This window comes from Carlito syrichta, unplaced genomic scaffold (assembly GCF_000164805.1).
Source record: "Carlito syrichta isolate Samal-C Ts95f unplaced genomic scaffold, Tarsius_syrichta-2.0.1 Scaffold311350, whole genome shotgun sequence".
In the NCBI taxonomy this organism is placed as follows: domain Eukaryota; kingdom Metazoa; phylum Chordata; class Mammalia; order Primates; family Tarsiidae; genus Carlito; species Carlito syrichta.
Genome location: NW_007255446.1, coordinates 175,747 through 194,472, shown reverse-complemented (window position 1 = coordinate 194,472; position 18,726 = coordinate 175,747). Strand labels below are relative to the sequence as shown.

The window sequence follows — 18,726 nt, the reverse complement described above, 5'->3', positions numbered from 1 at the left end:
GGCTGAGGCGGAAGGATCGCTCGGAGCCCAGCAGGTCGAGGGCTGCGGTGGCCGGGAGCGGCCACTGCACTCCAGTCTGGGCGACAGAGTGAGACTCCAACTCAAAAATAAAAAATTTTAAAAATTTAAAAAATAAAGCTAACATGCAGGAGATATAAAGGAGTGAATAGCAAACTCTACTGACACTCTTATGAGGGGGACCCAAAAAACTCTGGAATTTGTTTACAAAAAATTGTGTATCTATTCTTACATGTTTAAACTTCCTTCAGCTTTAAAGTACTCTTTGTGTAATGCAATACACCTATCAAGACACTTTTTCCACTACTCAAAAAAGTTTTTGAACTCATCCATTTTTATGCCTTTCAGTGCTTCTGCTGTGTTTGGTTTCACCTCTTCCACAACCGCAAGACACTTCTCTTTGAGGACTTTTTTCATCCAGGGAAACAAAAAGTCGCTTGGGATGAGCTCGGGTGAACAGGGAGGGTGAGGAATGGGGTATGTCATTTTTGGCCAAAAACTGCTGAACCCTCAGTGCCGTGTGGGCAGTTGGCCACAACTCGGGATGTTTCTTCCACAAATCATGACACAACCTTCTCAAAACTTCCAGATAAAACTCTGGTTAACTGTTTGATCTGGAGAAACAAATTCTGAGTGTACTGTAAGAGACCCACTCTCCAAAAGATAATTCTGAGTTTTTTTGTGGGGAGGGTCCTCCCTTGTATATTTTTTTCTCATTTTGCCTATAGTGACTACTCAGGGTTTTAAGAGAATGGGGTATGTTACCTGTGTTTGTTCACCTGGCAATGCTAACTAGAGAGGATTCCATGTCTAGAATCATTCACCGCCATGTTATTCTCAAAGCTACACAGGACTTTTTTTTAATACCTTACTTTATTTTAAAGATGTGAGTACAAGTCAGGATTAGGTACATAGGTAATCTTTGTGTAAGTGAGGTTTGGGCCTCCGACTGGTCTTCACTTTCCCTGTTTTAGGATCAGGTACCCTTTATGTTGCCACTTGCCCCAACCTTCCTCCCTTCCCTGGCAGTGTCCCACAGCTGCCGATCCTTCCCTTGTGCTATTGTGATTAATGTTCAGGTCCCACTTATAACTGAGAACATGTGGCATTTGGTTCTTTGTTTCTATGATAGATCGCTAAGAATGATTATCTCTAATTCCATCCAATTTGCTGAGAAGTCTATGATTTTGTCCTTCCTTATGGTTGTACAGTATTCCATTGTGTATGTGTCACATTTTCTTTATCCAGTCTACTTTCGAACTTCTTTTTCTCTTTATCCAGTCTACTTTCGAAACACAGGATTCTATTAGAATAATAGTTGCAATATTCCTTGCTAGTCCCTGATGGTAAGTACTTGGTTATTTCTGGTTTCTCCTGTACAACTGGTTTGAACATAACCTTCTCTATGTCAAAAATGTGAGGGGCAGGAGGTTCAAGGGCTGAGGTTTTGGACAGTGTCTAATTTTAACTACGCCACACACCTATCTTTATAATAAAAATATTTCTAAGCCGGGCTCGGTGGCTCAGCCTGTAACCCGTGCCTTGGGAGGCTGAGGGGAGTGGATTGCCTGAGCCCGCGGGTTCGAGACCTGCCTGGGCAACTTGGTGAGACCTCATCTCTACAATAAATCAAAAAGTCAGCCGGGCATGGTAGCGCATGGCTGTAATTCCGGCTACTCGGAAGGCTGAGGCAGAAGGATCGCTGGAGCCCAGCAGGTCGAGGCTGCAGTGGCCGGGAGCGGCCACTGCACTCCAGTCTGAGCGACAGAGTGACACTCCAACTCAAAAAAATATATATATATATATTTCTATATAAGTTTTGCAAAAATTAACTGATGGGAAATTAAATATAACCTAGGAGTTGATGATCAAATAACTATAGTGGTGAATTACTTTTAAAACAAAAGAATGGCTCTTTATTGTTAATAATCATTCCAGGCTGGGCATAGTGGCTCAAGCCTATAATCCCAGCACTTTGGAAGGCTGAGGTGAGGGGATTGCCTGAGCCCACAGATTCGAGAAGAGTCTGGGCAACTTGATGAGATCTCATCTCTACAATAAAATCAAAAAATTAGCTGGGCATGATAGCATGTGCCTGTAGTTCCTGTAGGCGGAAGGATCGCCTGAGCCCAGCAGATCAATGCTGGGGTGGCCGTGAGCGAGGCACTGTACTCCAGCCTGAGTGACGGAGTGAGACTCTAACTCCAAAAAAAAAAAAAAAAATGAGTCCAACTCTGGGATTTTTTTGTTTTGTTTTGTTTCTGTACTGAAATATCTTCAAGAAGGGCATGACAGGGAAGGGGGTGGCCTGGGGGGCCACTGGCTCACCTTGAGGCAGCCTCCAAGGTACTGAAACTGGGCTTTATGGGAAGAACTGCTCTTGCAGCTCTAGGTAAACGCCTGACCTTGAGGATGTTCCGGTTTCAGAGTGTTCATGTGAATAGGGAAAGGCAGGAGAGAAATGTCAGAAAGGCCTGGAACTCAGCAGTGTGCATTTAACACATGCCAAGGAGGGTAAGCGTCCAGTCCCAGGCTCTAAATGCAGCATCTGCATCCTGCAGAATCAGAAGCCAACTTGGAGGGATAGGAAGGTCTGCAGAGCTGCACAGCCTTGTGGGTGGGCAGCCAGGCTTCTCAGACTGGCCACGGCCCAAGCGGGGGTGCCTTCTACAGGCTCATCCTCTCATGCGGGCACAGCAGAGCTTCTGGGGGCTCTGTGCCATGTCACACCACACAAGACTGACACAGAAGCCCATGTGAGAACCCAGCTGTTTCCATCAGACCGGTCATTAAAGAGATGAACAAACATGTAAAACAATGACACACTTCTCTAATTCTTCTTTCTTTTAGAAAATAGTTTCACAAAAGTGACGGTTTATGTTAACCTGCTATTATGTTAATTTATTATGCTTTTTTTTTTTTTTGAGTTGGAGTCTCACTCCGTCACCCAGGCTAGAGTGCTGTAGCATGCTCATGGCCACTCCAGAGTTGACTTGCAAGGTTCCAGGAATCCTTCCACTTCAGCCTTCCAAGTAGCCAGAACTATAGGCACACGCTACCATGCCTGGCTAATTTTTTATTTGTTGTAGAGACGAAGTTTCGCCAAGATGCCTGGGCTGGTCTCAAACCTGTGGGCTCAGGCAATCCACTCGCCTTGGCTTCCCAAAGTGCTGGGATTACAGGCTGATACTTCATTATTCTTAAATAAATTCATTTTTTAAAATTTCCATCTTAATTTTTCCCATGGTAAATATTAAACAGAACCCACATAACCCATATCAGCAAAAACTCTTTGGATTCCTTGATAATTTTAAGACTGTGCAGGGGTCTGCCCTACTGTGTGCTCTCCTGTCTCCAACCAAATGGGACGGATACTCATTGCAAACCTAAAGCGGAGCATTAACCACAGATGACACAACAAAGCAAAGCCTGAGTGGAGCCTGGAAACACAGAGATGATGTCCAGGACAGGTGCTAAGCAGGGCCAGGGGCCCACGGTATAGGGAGTATGACTAGGCCGTGGCCAAGCATGGCCAAGAGCAGAGACTCTGCCTGGGGAGGACGTGCCTGTGCCCCTTGGAGACCGAGTCTGGACACAGACTACAAAGCAGGACAGCAAAGCACATACCCGGCACTTGAGTTCGTACTCCCGCAGGACTGCTGCGAACTGCTCCTCCTGAACCAGGAACTCCTCACTCTGCGGCTCCAGCTGGAAGTCAGATACACAGGAGTAGCAATGAGGTCATGGCAGAGTGGGCCCACTCCAACCCCCAGCCTGCAGAGGTCTGACCAGTTTCCCCCCACCGGGCTCTGCGTCTCTAGGCACAACTGCTGTTCTTCCTCCTTGCTCCCCTGAGTGACGGTCTCAGGGCAGAAGGATGTTCTGGATTAACCAAAGGGGGTTACACTCATGACCAGAACTCAGACCCTGCTTCCAGGCAACCCCTCTTTTCCACCTCTTCCTCCTGAGGCAACGGAGGGCCAGGTGGGGGCCTCCGAGTGGCAGAGCCCTGCCACCCCATGCCTCCAGCCAGGGCCTGTGCAGGGGGCACTGGTCCGGGCCTGTCACCAGCAGCCACACACGTGGGGGGTAGGGGGTAACCCTGTGCCGTCACTGAGGGGAACACAGCCGAGGAAAGGCCTCATGCAAGTTTTCTCTCCACTCTAGATTTTAGTAGGAAAATACTCAAGCCAGACCCCTATATAGTCCTTTCCAGGGCACCGCCACGGCTCACCCAGCACCCGCAGTTCTCCTCTCCGGACACTCGCCAGCAGCAAAGGGACTTGCCTTGTCCTTCAACACAAACTCCAGGTCGCCTTGCAGCTTCAGGACCAGCTTCTCCGAATCCGAAAGCTTCCCTACCACCTCCAGAATCTCCTTCTGCAAGCGACTGTTTTCCTATGAGACAAAGGCCAGCAGGTCACCAGGCTCGGGAGGGGGACGTGGGCAGGTCTAGGGCCTCCCTCTAAGTGAGAGGCATGTTCCCACAGCCCCCATAAATCAGGGAAGAACTCCCTCCCAGGTGAGCGGCTGAGTGCTGTGCAGGCGGCTGTCCTCCCAGGACAGATACGGGTCCTACCCAGGCCACCTGGCTCCCTATTGTCTCACCTCTCAGGCCCTCCCCCAGGTGCTCAGAAAAGTTGTGAGTCATACAAGAAAGGACAGGCAACACAAAAGTATTAAAGTCCTACAAAACGGGTGGCACTTCTGAACTGTTTCCTAAATAAGAAACTTGAAATCGCACCGACACAGCTCGGGTGATTCCCAGGGAGAAAGGTGATATCTGCAGACAGGGGACTAGAGTGAAGGGTGGAGAAACACCATGAGCTGGAGCATGATGCTGAGGGCTCTGGGATGTGCTCAGCTCCTCCTGGGAGGTAGGGCGGGTATGGAGAGATGCCTCAGGCTCCAAGCTTGGAAAGGGGCATAGCAGGGACCAGCACACGACCAGGTCTCTGCACCAAGCAACCCTTGAATACCGGACAAGGTGGGGTATGGTTGTGCAGGTTCCCAAAGCCCATAAAACTGCATCTGCTCCAAGACACACCCAGGCTCCACAGGCTGGACTTCAGGTCCTGGTCTTCTTGTTGCCCCTGTGAGCGCTCCTGGTCTCTGGGATATAGCGCTGTGGCCACTGAACCTCCCTACCTTAGGTTTACCTGGCCCAGGGCAGATGGCAGGGAGAGGAGGAAGGGGCAACACTGCTGCTCGCGAAGCCAGGACCCTCTACTTTGCTGAGCACAGGGCCTCCCAACATAGCATGTGTTCCTTAGTTTCCACGCCCTGACACGCAAGCTTAAAGCCACTGGCAAGTGTGGGTCCTCAACCAGGAGGAGACAGGTGTGAGTGGATGGGCCGTTGAGCTCCCTACCCAGCTTCCTGGGTGTCCTGGGGATGTCCCTACCTTCAAGGCCAGAGTTAGTTTCTGGCGGAGGCTGGCCTCCTCGGTCTGCAGACGCCCCACGTCCCGCTCCAGCACAGCCTTCTGCCTACGGGCCTGCTCCCAAAACAGCTCTCGCTCAGCCTCCACTTCGGAGCGCAGCAGGGTCAGCCTTCCCCTGTAGCCCTGCTCCAGGTGCCTGTAACACATCACACAGGTCAGATCTGTTGTGTGGGGCTCCCTGGGTACCTCCCAGGATCACACCTGCCCCTCTCTCCCAGGGCCCTTGGCACATGGCCACCTCGCCTCTGCTGAGCTGCCCAGTGGGGAGGTGGGCCTGGCGGAAGAGCTGGTGTATGGGCTGGCAGAGGTGATCCCAGGTGATCCCAGACGTGGCGAGTGCCGGCATTGCGACCCAGAGCCCTTGGCTGAGCAAGCACAGCTCCTTTGGGTGGGTCCCAGGGACACATCTGCCTTCCACCCTGCCTGCAGGCAGCAGTCCTCTGAGAAAGGAGCCTCCCGCCCCAGGAACGAGGTGGCCTAAAACCTATGGATAGTGACTCCCCAGGACAATCAGGAAGAGGAAGTGTTTGCTTTTTTGCAACAACCATTTCCAGCAAGAAAAACAGGATCCAGGATAGCCCCGATCCTGGACTTCTCCAACTACGTCAGTGCAGACTAAAGACGGGCAGGACCCCAACTTCAGCAGAATCCTGACCATATCCATAGCTGATACAGGACAAGACCCAAGCTCACCCACCAGCCCAAGCCCAAACCTTCTGACTCAGCTCAGAATTTCAAAGAAACAAACCCAAGTGGAGGAAGACGGAGGAAGAGTCGCACAAGAAATGTGACTGAATGAATACTCCACAAACCTCTGGGGCTGTGCTAAACATACACATCTGATCTTACCACCCAACTCTTTAAACACCTTTGAAACAGACAACAGAAGGGAAATGGCTACATAAAATGTGGCATACCTACATGCAAGCCCACTAGTGGGAGGCGCTGTGGCCCCAGAAAGGCATCTACAATATCATCGTGTAAGTAATTACATGGGTAGAGAAAAAGTGAAGAACATACAAAAAAATGTTATAAGTAATACCTTCTGGGAAGTGAGACTCCTGGTTTTAGTTTTATTTTTACTTGTATTTTTAAATTGTCTACAATAAACATGTATCACTCATTGCATTTGTAATAAGGAAAACCTAATGCCACCATAGTTACCTACAGAAACCTGCTGGTAACTCCCCCTGCTCAGAGACAGGCTACGGCTCTTCTGTCTTCCAGTCCCTCCACCAGTCTTGAGGATAGAGGAGTCACCCTAGCGCTTACAATCCTCTGACCCCGAAGAAAGACCCAGCACAAACTTCTTTCCTGATGGTCGGGAGAGAATCAAGCAACATCACTTCTCAGTTACTCAAATGGATCCCCTGAAGTCAATCTACTTGCAGCTTCGGACTACAACCGTCTAAAGAGGAGAGTCTTCTCTGAGTATCACTAACAAGGTGGTGGTGAGAGAAGGGTGTGCAGGGTTTTTCTGCAAGGCACCTTCCGCTGCTCCCTGAGAACACTTCTGGGTATACAGAAGTTTCCAGAAGGTGAAGAGCAGGTGGGCCCTGACAGGGAGCCCGGCACAGATGCCCTCATAGAGGGGATGGAGAAGCTGCCCCCGCCTGTCCTTGGAAACCCTCACAGGCGTTACGGCAGATGTTCTTTAAGAAACCTGAGTAGGGGTTATGGCCGCCAAAAAAAAAAACGACCAGAAATCTTTTTCTCATCATCCTCACACAACCATCCCAATGCCGGGGTCCATTCAAGGTACTGCAGCTGCGAGGCATGGGCCACGCTGGCACTCAAGGCTCCTTCCACCTTCTGGGCCAACAGGAGGCCATCGCCAACCCCCTCTCAAGACATCCCCATGTTTCACCCATCACAGCACACACTGGGTGACAGGAGGGCATCACCAGCCCTCCTCAAGACGTCCCACGCCTCACCCATCACAGCACATGCTGGGCAAAAGGAGGGTTGTTTCCCATGAGAGAGACCCTGGCAAAGGCCAATATCACAAAGAGGGGCACTCTCTAATGTCCAGGGTCTCTAGCTCTACTCTGCAAGAGGGTCTCTGTCTCTGCTCTGCCTGCAGCCAGGATGGCCCAGGGCCTACCATTTGCCCTCGGCTACCACCCAGGCCGAGAACCTACTGGATTTTCTTCTCTGTGAGCTGCTCCAGGGCGGAGTGGCAGTCGTCCATCTCTTTCACAAAGTCCAGGTTCCTCTTCTCAGTCCTCTCAAGGTCCTGCCTGGCCTTGTCTCGCTCCCTGGCCAGCTGCTCCGTCTGCTCTCTGCCACAGAAGGAGACAGGATCAGACAGGGTCCCCACAAGCCTCAAGTCTGCATAAAGGATGAAAACCATATAGCTGGGTCACTCCTACTTCACTGCCACCACCAGCCCCTCCTAAAACAGCTCTGTGTCACTATGCCTACTTGACAGATTGTACACTGAGAAGAAGAGGCCAGAGGACTTGCCAAGAAAAGCCTCTGGGTTTCTAACTCAGGAGGCTTAAGCCTGAGCCCTACAGCATGCCACCTCTTAGACAGCCCTGGACACGTGAGAATTGATCTGTGTGCCCTCTGGTCTGCAGCTGGACTGCAGGCCCCACGAATCCTAGCAGTTGCTCTGGGAATGAATGCGTGAGAGGAGAAAGCTGGCCACCCATTTTTTGGCAGGCCACAGACCTGCCACCAGCAGCCTGGCATCCCACAAGTGAAAGGTGAGTCACCTAAGCACAGGGCAACTGGAATGCGTGGTCTCAGTGCTGTCTGGATACCCAGGCCTGGCTGAGGCTGTGTGTACTCCAGCTGTGGCAGCTGCTATTCCAGTGACAGTCCCCCCATGGAAGGAACTCTTCTGGTCAAGGGAGCAACTTGGACAAGTCTTTCCCAGAACTGCTAGAGGCCTTTGGGATTAAGCCTGTGATTTCTGCCAATCTTTTCTGTAGCTTTGGAACATCAATAAAAACACAAAACAATCCTTATGCGAATCTGCTTTGCTAAGGGAATAGTCACCCAAAGCTAAGGGAATAGTCACCAAAGCAAAACAAACTCAGTAACAGGAATGTATTCTTGGCCTGTCGCTGGGCACTTTGTAACCACATTTAAAAAGCACTTCTTTCTCCTGCCTACTGGCCCAGGCCCAGGAGCTCTCTGACTGCCCTTGGAAACCTGTCCTAGCTGACAGGAGAGGCTTGCCTCCGCACCACCAGCACCAGCAGGAAGAGGGTCTGTGTGCATCCTTCCCTGTGAAACCTCAATAAGCTCCTCACCATAAGTTGGTGACACTTAAATTTTGTGCAGAAAACACCCAAGCAGGCAGCCACTGAACTGGGTTCTTGGGCCCTGCCTGGCCCAGACACGTGGACAAGTGGGTGCAACTTGCCTCCCATTACCCATGGCTCAGCCCTGTCCTTATCCCTCTGTGAGTATAGACTCAAGGGGCCAGAGAGCATAAGATGGGCATCCCCCCAGCATTGCACAGCCCTCCCTGCCCCCAGGACCAGCCATCTGCAATGAATAAGGGCAGCCCAGTCCTGTGTGTCCCCAACTCCCCTCAAAGCCTACCTGGCTAACTCATCCCTTCCATTCTCCATCCTCCCCGATGCCCCCACCCTCACCCATCTCCCCAGCACTCACTGGTGGTAGCTCAGCTCCTGGCGGTAGCAGGCCAGGGCTGCCTGCTGGATGGCGCCATCCACAGCCATGAGCTCGCTGTCGAGGGCCCAGGTCAACTCCAGAAGGTTCACCTTCTCATCTACACTAAAGTCCAGGCTCTGGAAGTACAAGCCCCAGCAGGCACGAGAGAGTGAGGAGCTTCTATACATACATACATACATACACACACACACACACACACACACACACACACACACACACACCCTTGTTCTCCCAAGGCTGGTCCAGGGTCTAGGCCAAGGGGGCAAGACCCTTTGTCCCTACAGAGCTCTGTAGGGACCAAGTGAGTTTTGGGTAGCCCTGTGGGTGGGCCTGGCCCACAGCCAAGGCCTCCAGGAAGAGTACAGAAGAACAGTGGAGAGTCCCAATAACATCACTTGGGCTTAGAGCTTGTGACACCTGACGAGTCCTCCCTGAAGGTCCCCAGCCACCCCCTAACATCCTGCTTTTGAGGTAGATTTTTGCCATTTCAAACAAAAAGAGTCCTGATTAATAACGTCTATGAAATACATGTGCAATGGGTGATATTGTAGGTAGATAAATGGCCTATTAGGGGAGGAAGCCACCACTAAAAGCACTCCCAAGAAGATCATTCTTTGTCCTCAGGATTTGAGAAAATGAACTTAAGAAGAATTCACACCATAACCAAAAAACAGAACCACGTAAGCCCTTAGCCCCAGTGACCTGTAGCTAACACTTTGCTGCATTTGTTTTTTGGCCTCGAGCATTCTTGCTTCCTGCTTCCTACTGTTACTCCTAAGAGTGACACAGAGCTGCACACAAGACAGCTGCAGGTGCCACACAGAGCCCAACAGAGCAGCTGCCAGGATGCGTCAGCCTGAGATGATCCTATGACATGGGGAAACCGACCACGCTGCTCTTCCCAGGACCTCCTGAAGAGAAGCAGGATTTCAGAGGAGGCACACAGAACATCTGGGAAGCTGAGGTTGTTACTACACAGCACTTCCCAGCAACATCACTGAATAGGTGTAGAGAAGCGACATGTCCCAGCAACAACTTCCTGAACAAGATGGGAGTCATCAAAAGCCGCCAGGCATGCATGAGCTAGCCTCTGAGGCAGCTCCATACTCCCAGCCTCCTGAATCTCCTGGCTTCTGAGTGCTCCCAGGCCACCTGTGTTACTGGCACACCGTGAAGTATGTATTTGGTCTTCGGCAGTGTTTCCTGACAGCAGCTCCTAAAACCCTGGAATCTCCAGAGGGACAAGAGTGTCTTTCGTATGTTAGTGAGGTGACTGGTGGCTGGGCCCTGGGTAGCTTCAGGACGGACTGTCACCGGAAAGACCAGGCAGGATTGGAAGATTGGGGCTTTCGGCCCCACCCCTGAGCTCTGGGCTGGAGGTCGAGTCAACTACCAAATGCCAATGATTTAATCAAATCACGTGTAGGAATGAAACTTGCATAAAAACCCACGAGGACAGAGTTCAGGAAGCTTCCGGCTGAGGGAACACGTGGGGGCTCCGGGAGGACGGCATCCAGGGAGGCAGGGAAGCTCCACCTCTTCCCTACACCTTGCCTTCCGTGTCCCTTCATCTGTACCCTTTGTAATAAACCAGTAATCCTAAGTGTTGCCCCGAGTTCTGTTAGCCGCTCTAGCAAATTAGTCAAACTCAATGGTGTCCACTGGAGAACTGCTTGGTGTGTGGGCAAATCCCCGACATCAGGTCACAGAAGTGCTCTGTGTTGACTGCTGGTGTTTTCAGTATCACAGCGTTCACCAACAGCACACTGAGGAAGTGTGACTTGCAGGGCCAGGTCATGAGCTGTTTGGCCTCCTCCTTGCTCTCACACAGATAGCTCACTCTGAGGAAGCCGGCAGCCATGCTGTGAGGACACTCAAGCGGCCCCAGGGAGAGACCACACAGTAAGGAACGGCAGCTTCCCATCTCCAATGAGCACCAGACTGCTGGGGTGAGTGTGCCATGGTGGGAGCAGATTCCCAACCCAAGTCTGGTCTTTGGAAGGGAGCAACTCTGGCCAATGTCTGAATGCCACCTCAGGAGGAGCCTGACCCAGAACCACCTCACTAAGCTGCTCCCAAATTCCTGCCCACAGAAACCATGTGAGACAAGAAGTGCTGACTGTGTTGCAGGATACAATACAGTGACAACCTGTTAAGCAGTGAGAGAGACCCAACCCAGGGTCTCCCTACAGAGCAGCTTTATCTCAACTGAGAACAGGAGATGACAACTAAGAACAGAACGATAAAAAGAGCAAGTTCTGAAATGGTAGTGGCAAAACAGAGACTTATCACTGACCAGACCTCAGTGGCAGCCGGGGCCTCCCCAGAGCCCAGGAAGCAGGAGCGTGGTGTCAGAAGGCATCCCAGACCATGAGCACCCTTGCTCTTTGCCCTCCCTGCATACAATTTTTGGTGGTCCTGGCTCCATCTCTGGCTTTCAGGACAACCATGAGGGCCAGTCATGCAGGTTTGGCTTTGACGTTCTGAGGGATTCTGTAACGGCTGGGTTTAGGCCCACGAGGGTCTCATTCCAAGGAGTCAGGCAGACTGCTTCAAAGGCTGTCTTTGAGAGCCTGTTTGTGTAATAGGGACATTTTTGTTGGCAGTATGACAGAACCTATCAAGAGTTAAATGTGTAACTTTAGGAAATTGCCCTTCAGAGAAATACCAGCACAGAAACAGTAGGATATTACACATTATAAATACTGAGATAACCATAGAAGAGGAAAGAAAAAGAAAAAATATCTACATATCCAATCACAGAGGGTGGGGGTGAGGAGTCACATAAATTAGTAAGATACACAGTATGATGCCAATTTTGAAAAAAAAAAAAAAGTTTTTAGCCAGAATGTATAAATATATGCATCTTTTATGTGCCAGGGAAAAGTTTGGTAGGATGCACACTACACTGTCGACTGTCACCCCTCTAGGGAATGGTGGCAAGGGGGTAGGCTTTCTTCCCTACTTTAGAGATTTTTATGCAGCTTTTTCTAATAATGGAAAGACATTTGAAAATGAAACAGTAATTCTGCCTCACTGTACTTCCCCAGCGGTCCTTCCTCACCCACGCTAGACCCTGCTTGCCTCTGACTTTGTCACCCCAGGACAGAGGTGCCCCTAAGTCCCAAGGGCTATCCTGTGTCTCTGTGGGACAGGTGAGCCTATGAAGAGCCACAGCCTCCTGACACTTGCTGTGGTGGGAAGGGTCTGGTGTGAGTGTGCCATGGGGAGAGCAGCTTGGACAGCAGGCAGGGGCCCCAGGAACCGCTCTGGTCACAAGTCCATCAGGAATGGCTGTGACAGTGGCCCCAACACAAGGAAGGGATGTTCTTTTCTTACCTCCTTCATGCAGCATGGGGGAAGCACACATGATACTAAAGCCTACCTTCGAATGAATTTTCTTCATACTGATATTTCCTCCATATTTTAAAAATTATCTTTTTAAATTAAAATTTCCTGTATTTAACAGCAAAAATTAAAGGAACAAATACTTCCATCCGGACTTTCCTATGTGGGCTTTTCTGCACAGAGACACACTCCCATCGTGTCCCTGGCATGGGAGCTCCATCTATGCTCCTCTGTGGGCTGATGACCCCTAGTCCCCTGCGAGCCCTGCCACCATTGAGTGCCACTGGGTTGCAAACCTGCAGGATCTCGCTGCCGTTCGGAATCCCCTCCTGAGCCCACATGGCCAGGACCTGCTCAGGGAAAGCGAAGCCAGTACCATCGTCAATGCTGGAGAAGAGGCGCAGGCCTGAACACAGGGAAACGAGGGACGAGGTCGTGGTGGTGGTGTGGCCACCAGTCTCCTCTGGGACCTACATGGGAGGGAATCGAACACAGTACCTGAGCATCTCAAAGCTGACATCTGGGCACTGTCAGCGAACTCTGCCCTCCAGTCTGTGCTTGCATGGTGCCACCTCATCAGGGTCTAATAAGGACAGATCCTGAGACAACCACTAGCTCCCTTCCTCGACAGGGAACAGAGGCGTGGTGTTGCCCTGCAATCCATGACAGAGCTTGGGAGGTACGGCCAGATCCTGATACCCAGCCTGGTGCTCTTGGGACTCTGAGGCCAGGTGCCTGCCATCACTTAGCAGGGACAGTGGAGGGGCTTGGATGCTTCACCCCTGAATTTGTGGTGGTGCATGCCTGGCAACACAGAGGCAGAGCCCCAGGAAATCCACACCCATGCCAGGAGAGTCCTAGTTGTGAAAAGAAGAAGTGCATGAAGGGCTGGAGAATCAGCAGCGGGGTGGCCCCAGCAGAGTACACTGACAGAACCAGTGGTCAGCTTCCAGGCGGACCCAGGAGCTTCGTGGTGAGGGCAGTCCAGCATTTCAGTCAGACAGCTGACACCAGAATCCACGGGTAGGAAAAGTTTCCTGCTGACTTCTGCCTTGGCAGGGTCCTTCACAAAAAGGATTTGCTGCCTGGGACCCCAGGACTGAGGAGGGTGGCCCCTCATACCTATTGCACCTCTGCTCACAGCCCCCAGGCTCCTACCACACCAGTAACACTGTGGCTTGCACAGTGTTTAAGGCCTCCTGGCATCCCCTCCTCACCAAAGCCTGGGGTCTCCCTGTTCTTCCCCAACATTCTGAGCCTGGCCTGTTCTGGACTGGTCTGCCACACCCTCCCAGTGTGTCCTGTGCTTCCTCACAGTGCAGCTGGCAACCTGCTGCCTGCCCCTCCAGCATATTGAGTCGCTCAAAGCCATGCCCTCCTGACCACATTCTTACACAGCCCTCTATCTAGCCACTGAGCACTTGCTAAGCTGTGGAGTGCTTCACAACCCCACAAAACATGTATCTGACCCACCTACAGAGGGAGAGGACAGCTCTAGAGTGTTCGCTGGCTTGGCCTCTGGAGAAGCTCGGATACCCAGCTCTACCCAATGTTCTTGTGCTCTCCCTCCCCACACCTGAGGGCTGAAATGAGGAGTGGCCATGCTGGTCTCACACCATATGCCCATCCCTCCACCTGGTGTCGGAAGGGCAGGGCTGAGGTCAGCCTGTCAGAGGCATGCATCCGTGAGGCCAACACAGTCATACTGAACCAGAGAATGCACACACACAGGACACAGCACCCTCAGTACCACAGTCCACAAGGCTCATGGCCAGCCTGTACCCCAGTTTCTGCCCTAAAGTGGCTGCACAGACAGTATGTGGAATGAGGTGTCAGAGGGTGGAGTTAGTGCTCTGCAGACCGAACTCCGAGCCTGTCCTCTCTCTGCCTGGCTTTGTGTGTCACAATGTGTCCACAGTACATGAGTGGTGTCTGTGCATGTGGTGTATGTACACCAAGAATGGGGCCACATAATGTATGTGCACTACTAAATGGTGGCACACCTATGAGTGCACTTACTAGGGAGTGTGTGTGTGCATATGCAGGGTGTGCAGTGGATGTGTGCAGAGTGTACAGGTATGTGGTGTGTATATATATGGGTACGTGCACAGTGTATGCAGTGTACGTATGTAATGTGTATACACAGTGAGGGTGCACATACAATGGATGTGTGCAATGTGTATACAGATATGTATGTATGCAGTGCACATATACAGTTAAGTAGGTATGCATGGGTACATATACAGTGAGTATACACATACAGTGGATGTGTGCAGTGTGTACAGGTATGTGATGTGTGTATATATGGGTGCATGCATAGTGTTTTTATGCAGTGTGCATATACAGTATGTGTGTCCAGGTATGCAGTGTATGTATACACTGGATGCATGCAGTGTGGATATGTAGTGCAGTGTGTATACAGTGTGTACAGGCATACAGTGTTCGTAAACACTGGGTGTTGTCGTGTGTATGCAGTGCATGCACAGTCTGTGTATGTAGTGTGTGTACACAGTGGGTGTGCACACACAGTGGATATGGGCAGTGTGTGCACATGTATGTGATGTGTGTTTACACTGGGTATGTGCAGTGTGCATATGCAGTGAATGCACAATGTGTGTATGTAGTACATGTACACAGTGAGTGTGCAACTACAGTGGTTTGTGCAGGGTGGTGTGTGGCTGCATGTGTGCAACAGCACGAGGCAGTGAGGGAAGATGGCTCAGAGCCTGCAGAGTCAGATGGGTAGAAGTGGCACCATGGGGACAGGAAGGGACAGGGTCCAGTTGCACTAGGAGGGGCTGCAGCTTTCAGTGCACTCGAGACCACAGGACTCTCCACAAGAGGCAAGGTTGCTCCGGGAGACAGCCACTGGCAGGAGGTCTGTGGAACCTCGGTTCTCCTCACGTACCAGCCCAGGGCCAGAGGATGCAGCTCACACGTACCTCGGGCTCCCTAGGGCCAGTGGATGCGCAGGGATCAGGGCTTCTGTTCAGGCAGCAGCGACCTCCACCCACACTGGGCACAACTGGCAGTACGTAATGTTGGTCGTTCTGACTTTATTTAGCCTGAGTTCTTTTCTCAGCATCGGCCCCAAGTTTCTCTTATCCTTCTCATTGACTTTTGAGTCAGAAATTCAGACTCCCAGATGTACCCATGCCCTGGTAGAAAACAGCACTGGTCCAGGCCAGGCTTGGTGGCTTAGCCTGTAATCCCAGCACTTTGGGAGGTCGAGGCAAGTGGACTGCCTGAGCCTACGGGTTCAAGACTAGCCCGGGCAACTTGGCGAGACCTCATCACTACAATAAATAAAAAATTAGCTGGGCATGGTAGTGCGCGCCTGTAGCTCTGGCTACAGGAAGGCTGAGGCAGAAGGATCGCTGGAGCTCAGCAAGTTGATGCTGGGGTGGCCGTGAGCGTGCCACTGCATTCCAGCCTGGGCAACAGAGTGAGATTCCAACTCAAAAAAAAAGAAAAGAAAACAGCACCAGTCCTATGGCACTGCCCATCAAACACAGAGCAGGGCAGGGCAAAGCTGCCTCTCTACCCCAGGGCAACCACACCCTGCTCTCCTGGAACCACAGGGACCCAGCGTTTGCATAAGAAAGAACATTCAAGAAAGCAGGATGGGAGAACACAGGCAAAGTCACACTCTGAGGACTAGCCCTGGCAGAACACAACAGATTCCAAGCAGCACTGCTGCAGGAGGGGAAAGGGCATGTTCCTGCTAACACAGCTATTACCACAGATGAGGAGGCCCCATGCATCCTGCAACCCATGGAGGTGGGCGCCAGGAACTCCCTCATTTTACAGATGAGCCTGAGGCTCAGGGAAGGCAACGCCCCCAGGGACACACTGGCGAGGGACAACACTGGACCCCTTTGACCCCAGAGTCAAGCGGCTCTAGAACCTAAGTCGCATGACCTCCCACGCTGCGTGGGCATAGCCTCACCAACTCCTAAGGCAACCCGCTGAGTGCAACACAGGCAAGGGTCAGCAGCTTCAGTCACCAGACACTGCTGGGGTTCAGGCACTGCTGGGGTTCAGGATCTAGCTGTACCGTTTTACCTGGTAATGAGACCAGGGCCTGCTGGGTTTGACCTGAGTAGAAGAATCCAGAAGTGAAGTGGGCTCATGACTGAACAGGCCAAGTTGAAATTCCTCAAGACTCACTCTGCCGTCTCCGTCTTGATCCAGTTTGTTAAACAGGTCCTCAAGCTCCTAAACAAAAGCCGCCAGTCTCAGGCTAGCCCACCACCAGGGCCAGTGCTGACCGCCCTCTCCAGGACTTCCCTCCCTCTGGTTCCAAGTGCCCAACAAGGGCAGTGTGCTTGTTCTTGTCCAGACTCACAATAGTCTCTGCCTCACCTGGCTGTATCTTCCCAAGGACCCCCGGGTTCATGTGAAACCCACAGGCCTTGTTGGCTTGCATCTCACTGTTGAGTGGGCATCACCTGAACTTTCAACAACACAGATACTCACCCGGGACAGAAACTTGCTGGATGCTGAGGAGATGCACACATGAAGTGTGGCCAGGCCTGCAGTCCATGACCAGCAGGGATGGGGACAAGACCAGCCCTTACAAGACAGGCCCTGCCCAGCACCGTGACTGTCACTCCCGCCCCGGGTCTCCAGGAGGAGAGGACACAGCTGCAGGGGATACAGGCAGCCTTAGACACCACACAGAAGCTGGGCAGCAGACAGGCCTCAGAGGAGGGGAAGAGGCTGTTCCAGGCAGAGGAAGGACAGTGGTGAAGGGATGAGAAGGGCCCACCCTGCCTGAGGGCAGCAAGGAGCTGGTGAAGCTACATCCGGTGGTTGGAGATGGACTTTCTGAAGGTGTCTAGAGTTGGCCTTCAGCAGAAACACCAGGAGTCATCAAAGGACTTTAAAAGGTGACCTATTTGAATCAGCAACTGAAGGTGAAGGGGCTTTCCAGATCCCACATGGAACCACAACCACAGCAGGAGAAGCTTTCAGGTGGCCCACCACAGACCTCACCTCTTTCTTGAGTCCTCGGAGCCCGACACTCTGGCAGACCACGGCCAGCTCCTGCTCACTCAGGTGTCCACTGCTGCCGACCCCCAGCTCCTCCCAAATGCCCCGGACCTGGCTCTCAGGGCTGGCAAAGGAGGGGCTGCAGGGCTTCCGGGGGCTCCCAAAGGCCTCCAAGCCCCAGGTCTGCATCTGGCCTAAAGTAAGGGGAAGCCACGGTTAGACCCTGACACATGCACAAGGAAGTCCTGCTACGGGCAACAGCTGGGATGAAACTGGAGGAAACAGTGCTGAGTGGCACACGAAAGGCACAGAAGGACAAGTGCTATATGATCTCACTGACGTGTGGGGTCTAAAAACAGGTGGAACTCACAGCAACAGAAAGCAGAACATAGTCTACCACCTGGGGCTGGGGCGAGGGAGATGTGGATGGAAGGATGTGAACCTTCAATTTTCTTTTCTTTTCTTTTCTTTTTTTTTTGAGTTGGAGTCTCACTCTGTCGCCCAGACTGGAGTGTAATGGCATGCTCCCGGTCACCGCATCCTCGACCCGCTGGGTTCCGGTGATCCTTCTGCCTCAGCCTTCCAACTAGCTGGAACTACAGGCGTGAGCCACCACGCCCAGCTAATTTTTTGATTTATTGTAGAGATGAGATCTCACCAAGTTGCCCAGTATGGGGAGCCAGCCCCCCAAAAGAGATTTAGAGGGTCCCTAGAAGGTGGGGCAGCATCGGCGAATATTCTGGAGAAATAAGGAGAAAGAAAGAGACTGGACTCTGTCTAGTGCAGAAGTCGATTCTGTAGTAGGGATAGATATAGAAAGAAAGATGGAGGGATAGATATAAAGAGAAAGAAAGAAAGTGGACAACTGTTCAGTGAAATGAGCAGAAGCCGTTTATTGGGACCAGCCGTGAGTCTTTTATCCCAAACTTTCACATGTTAAATCACAAGACTTTCACGTGGGCACAAAGCCAGGGAGGTGAGGGGCGTCCCCCACCCACCAGGCATTTCCTTAGGAATGAGGAAGGATGACCCCAATCAAATCACAAGAGTTTTACATGAACACAAAGCCAGGTGGGTGGAGGGTGTCCTCACCCACCAGGCGTTTTTCCTTAGCATGAGAAAGGACAATCTTAATCAAATCACAAGAGTTTTACATGAACACAAGGGGGGGGGGGGCGGCGTCCCCGCCCACCAGGTGTTTTCCCCAAGCATGAGGAAGGACAATCCCAAAATTATCTCACTGTTCCTTATGCTTGGTTTATGTTCCTCAA

The 18,726-nt window shown here is 51.7% G+C and overlaps 1 protein-coding gene across 1 annotated transcript in view; it reads right to left on the bottom strand.

Annotated features, from left to right (window-relative positions):
• NINL (ninein like) overlaps positions 1–18,726 on the bottom strand; it is a 79,872-nt gene that overhangs the window by 36,854 nt on the left and 24,292 nt on the right. The window contains exons 5-12 of the mRNA XM_008068612.1: positions 17,459–17,649; positions 16,526–16,678; positions 12,757–12,930; positions 9,092–9,228; positions 7,603–7,743; positions 5,423–5,597; positions 4,306–4,416; positions 3,646–3,726 (exon numbers count right to left, since the gene is read on the bottom strand). Of these exons, the coding sequence (XP_008066803.1) occupies positions 3,646–3,726; positions 4,306–4,416; positions 5,423–5,597; positions 7,603–7,743; positions 9,092–9,228; positions 12,757–12,930; positions 16,526–16,678; positions 17,459–17,649 (1,163 nt within the window). The remainder of the gene's footprint in view (positions 1–3,645; positions 3,727–4,305; positions 4,417–5,422; positions 5,598–7,602; positions 7,744–9,091; positions 9,229–12,756; positions 12,931–16,525; positions 16,679–17,458; positions 17,650–18,726) is intronic.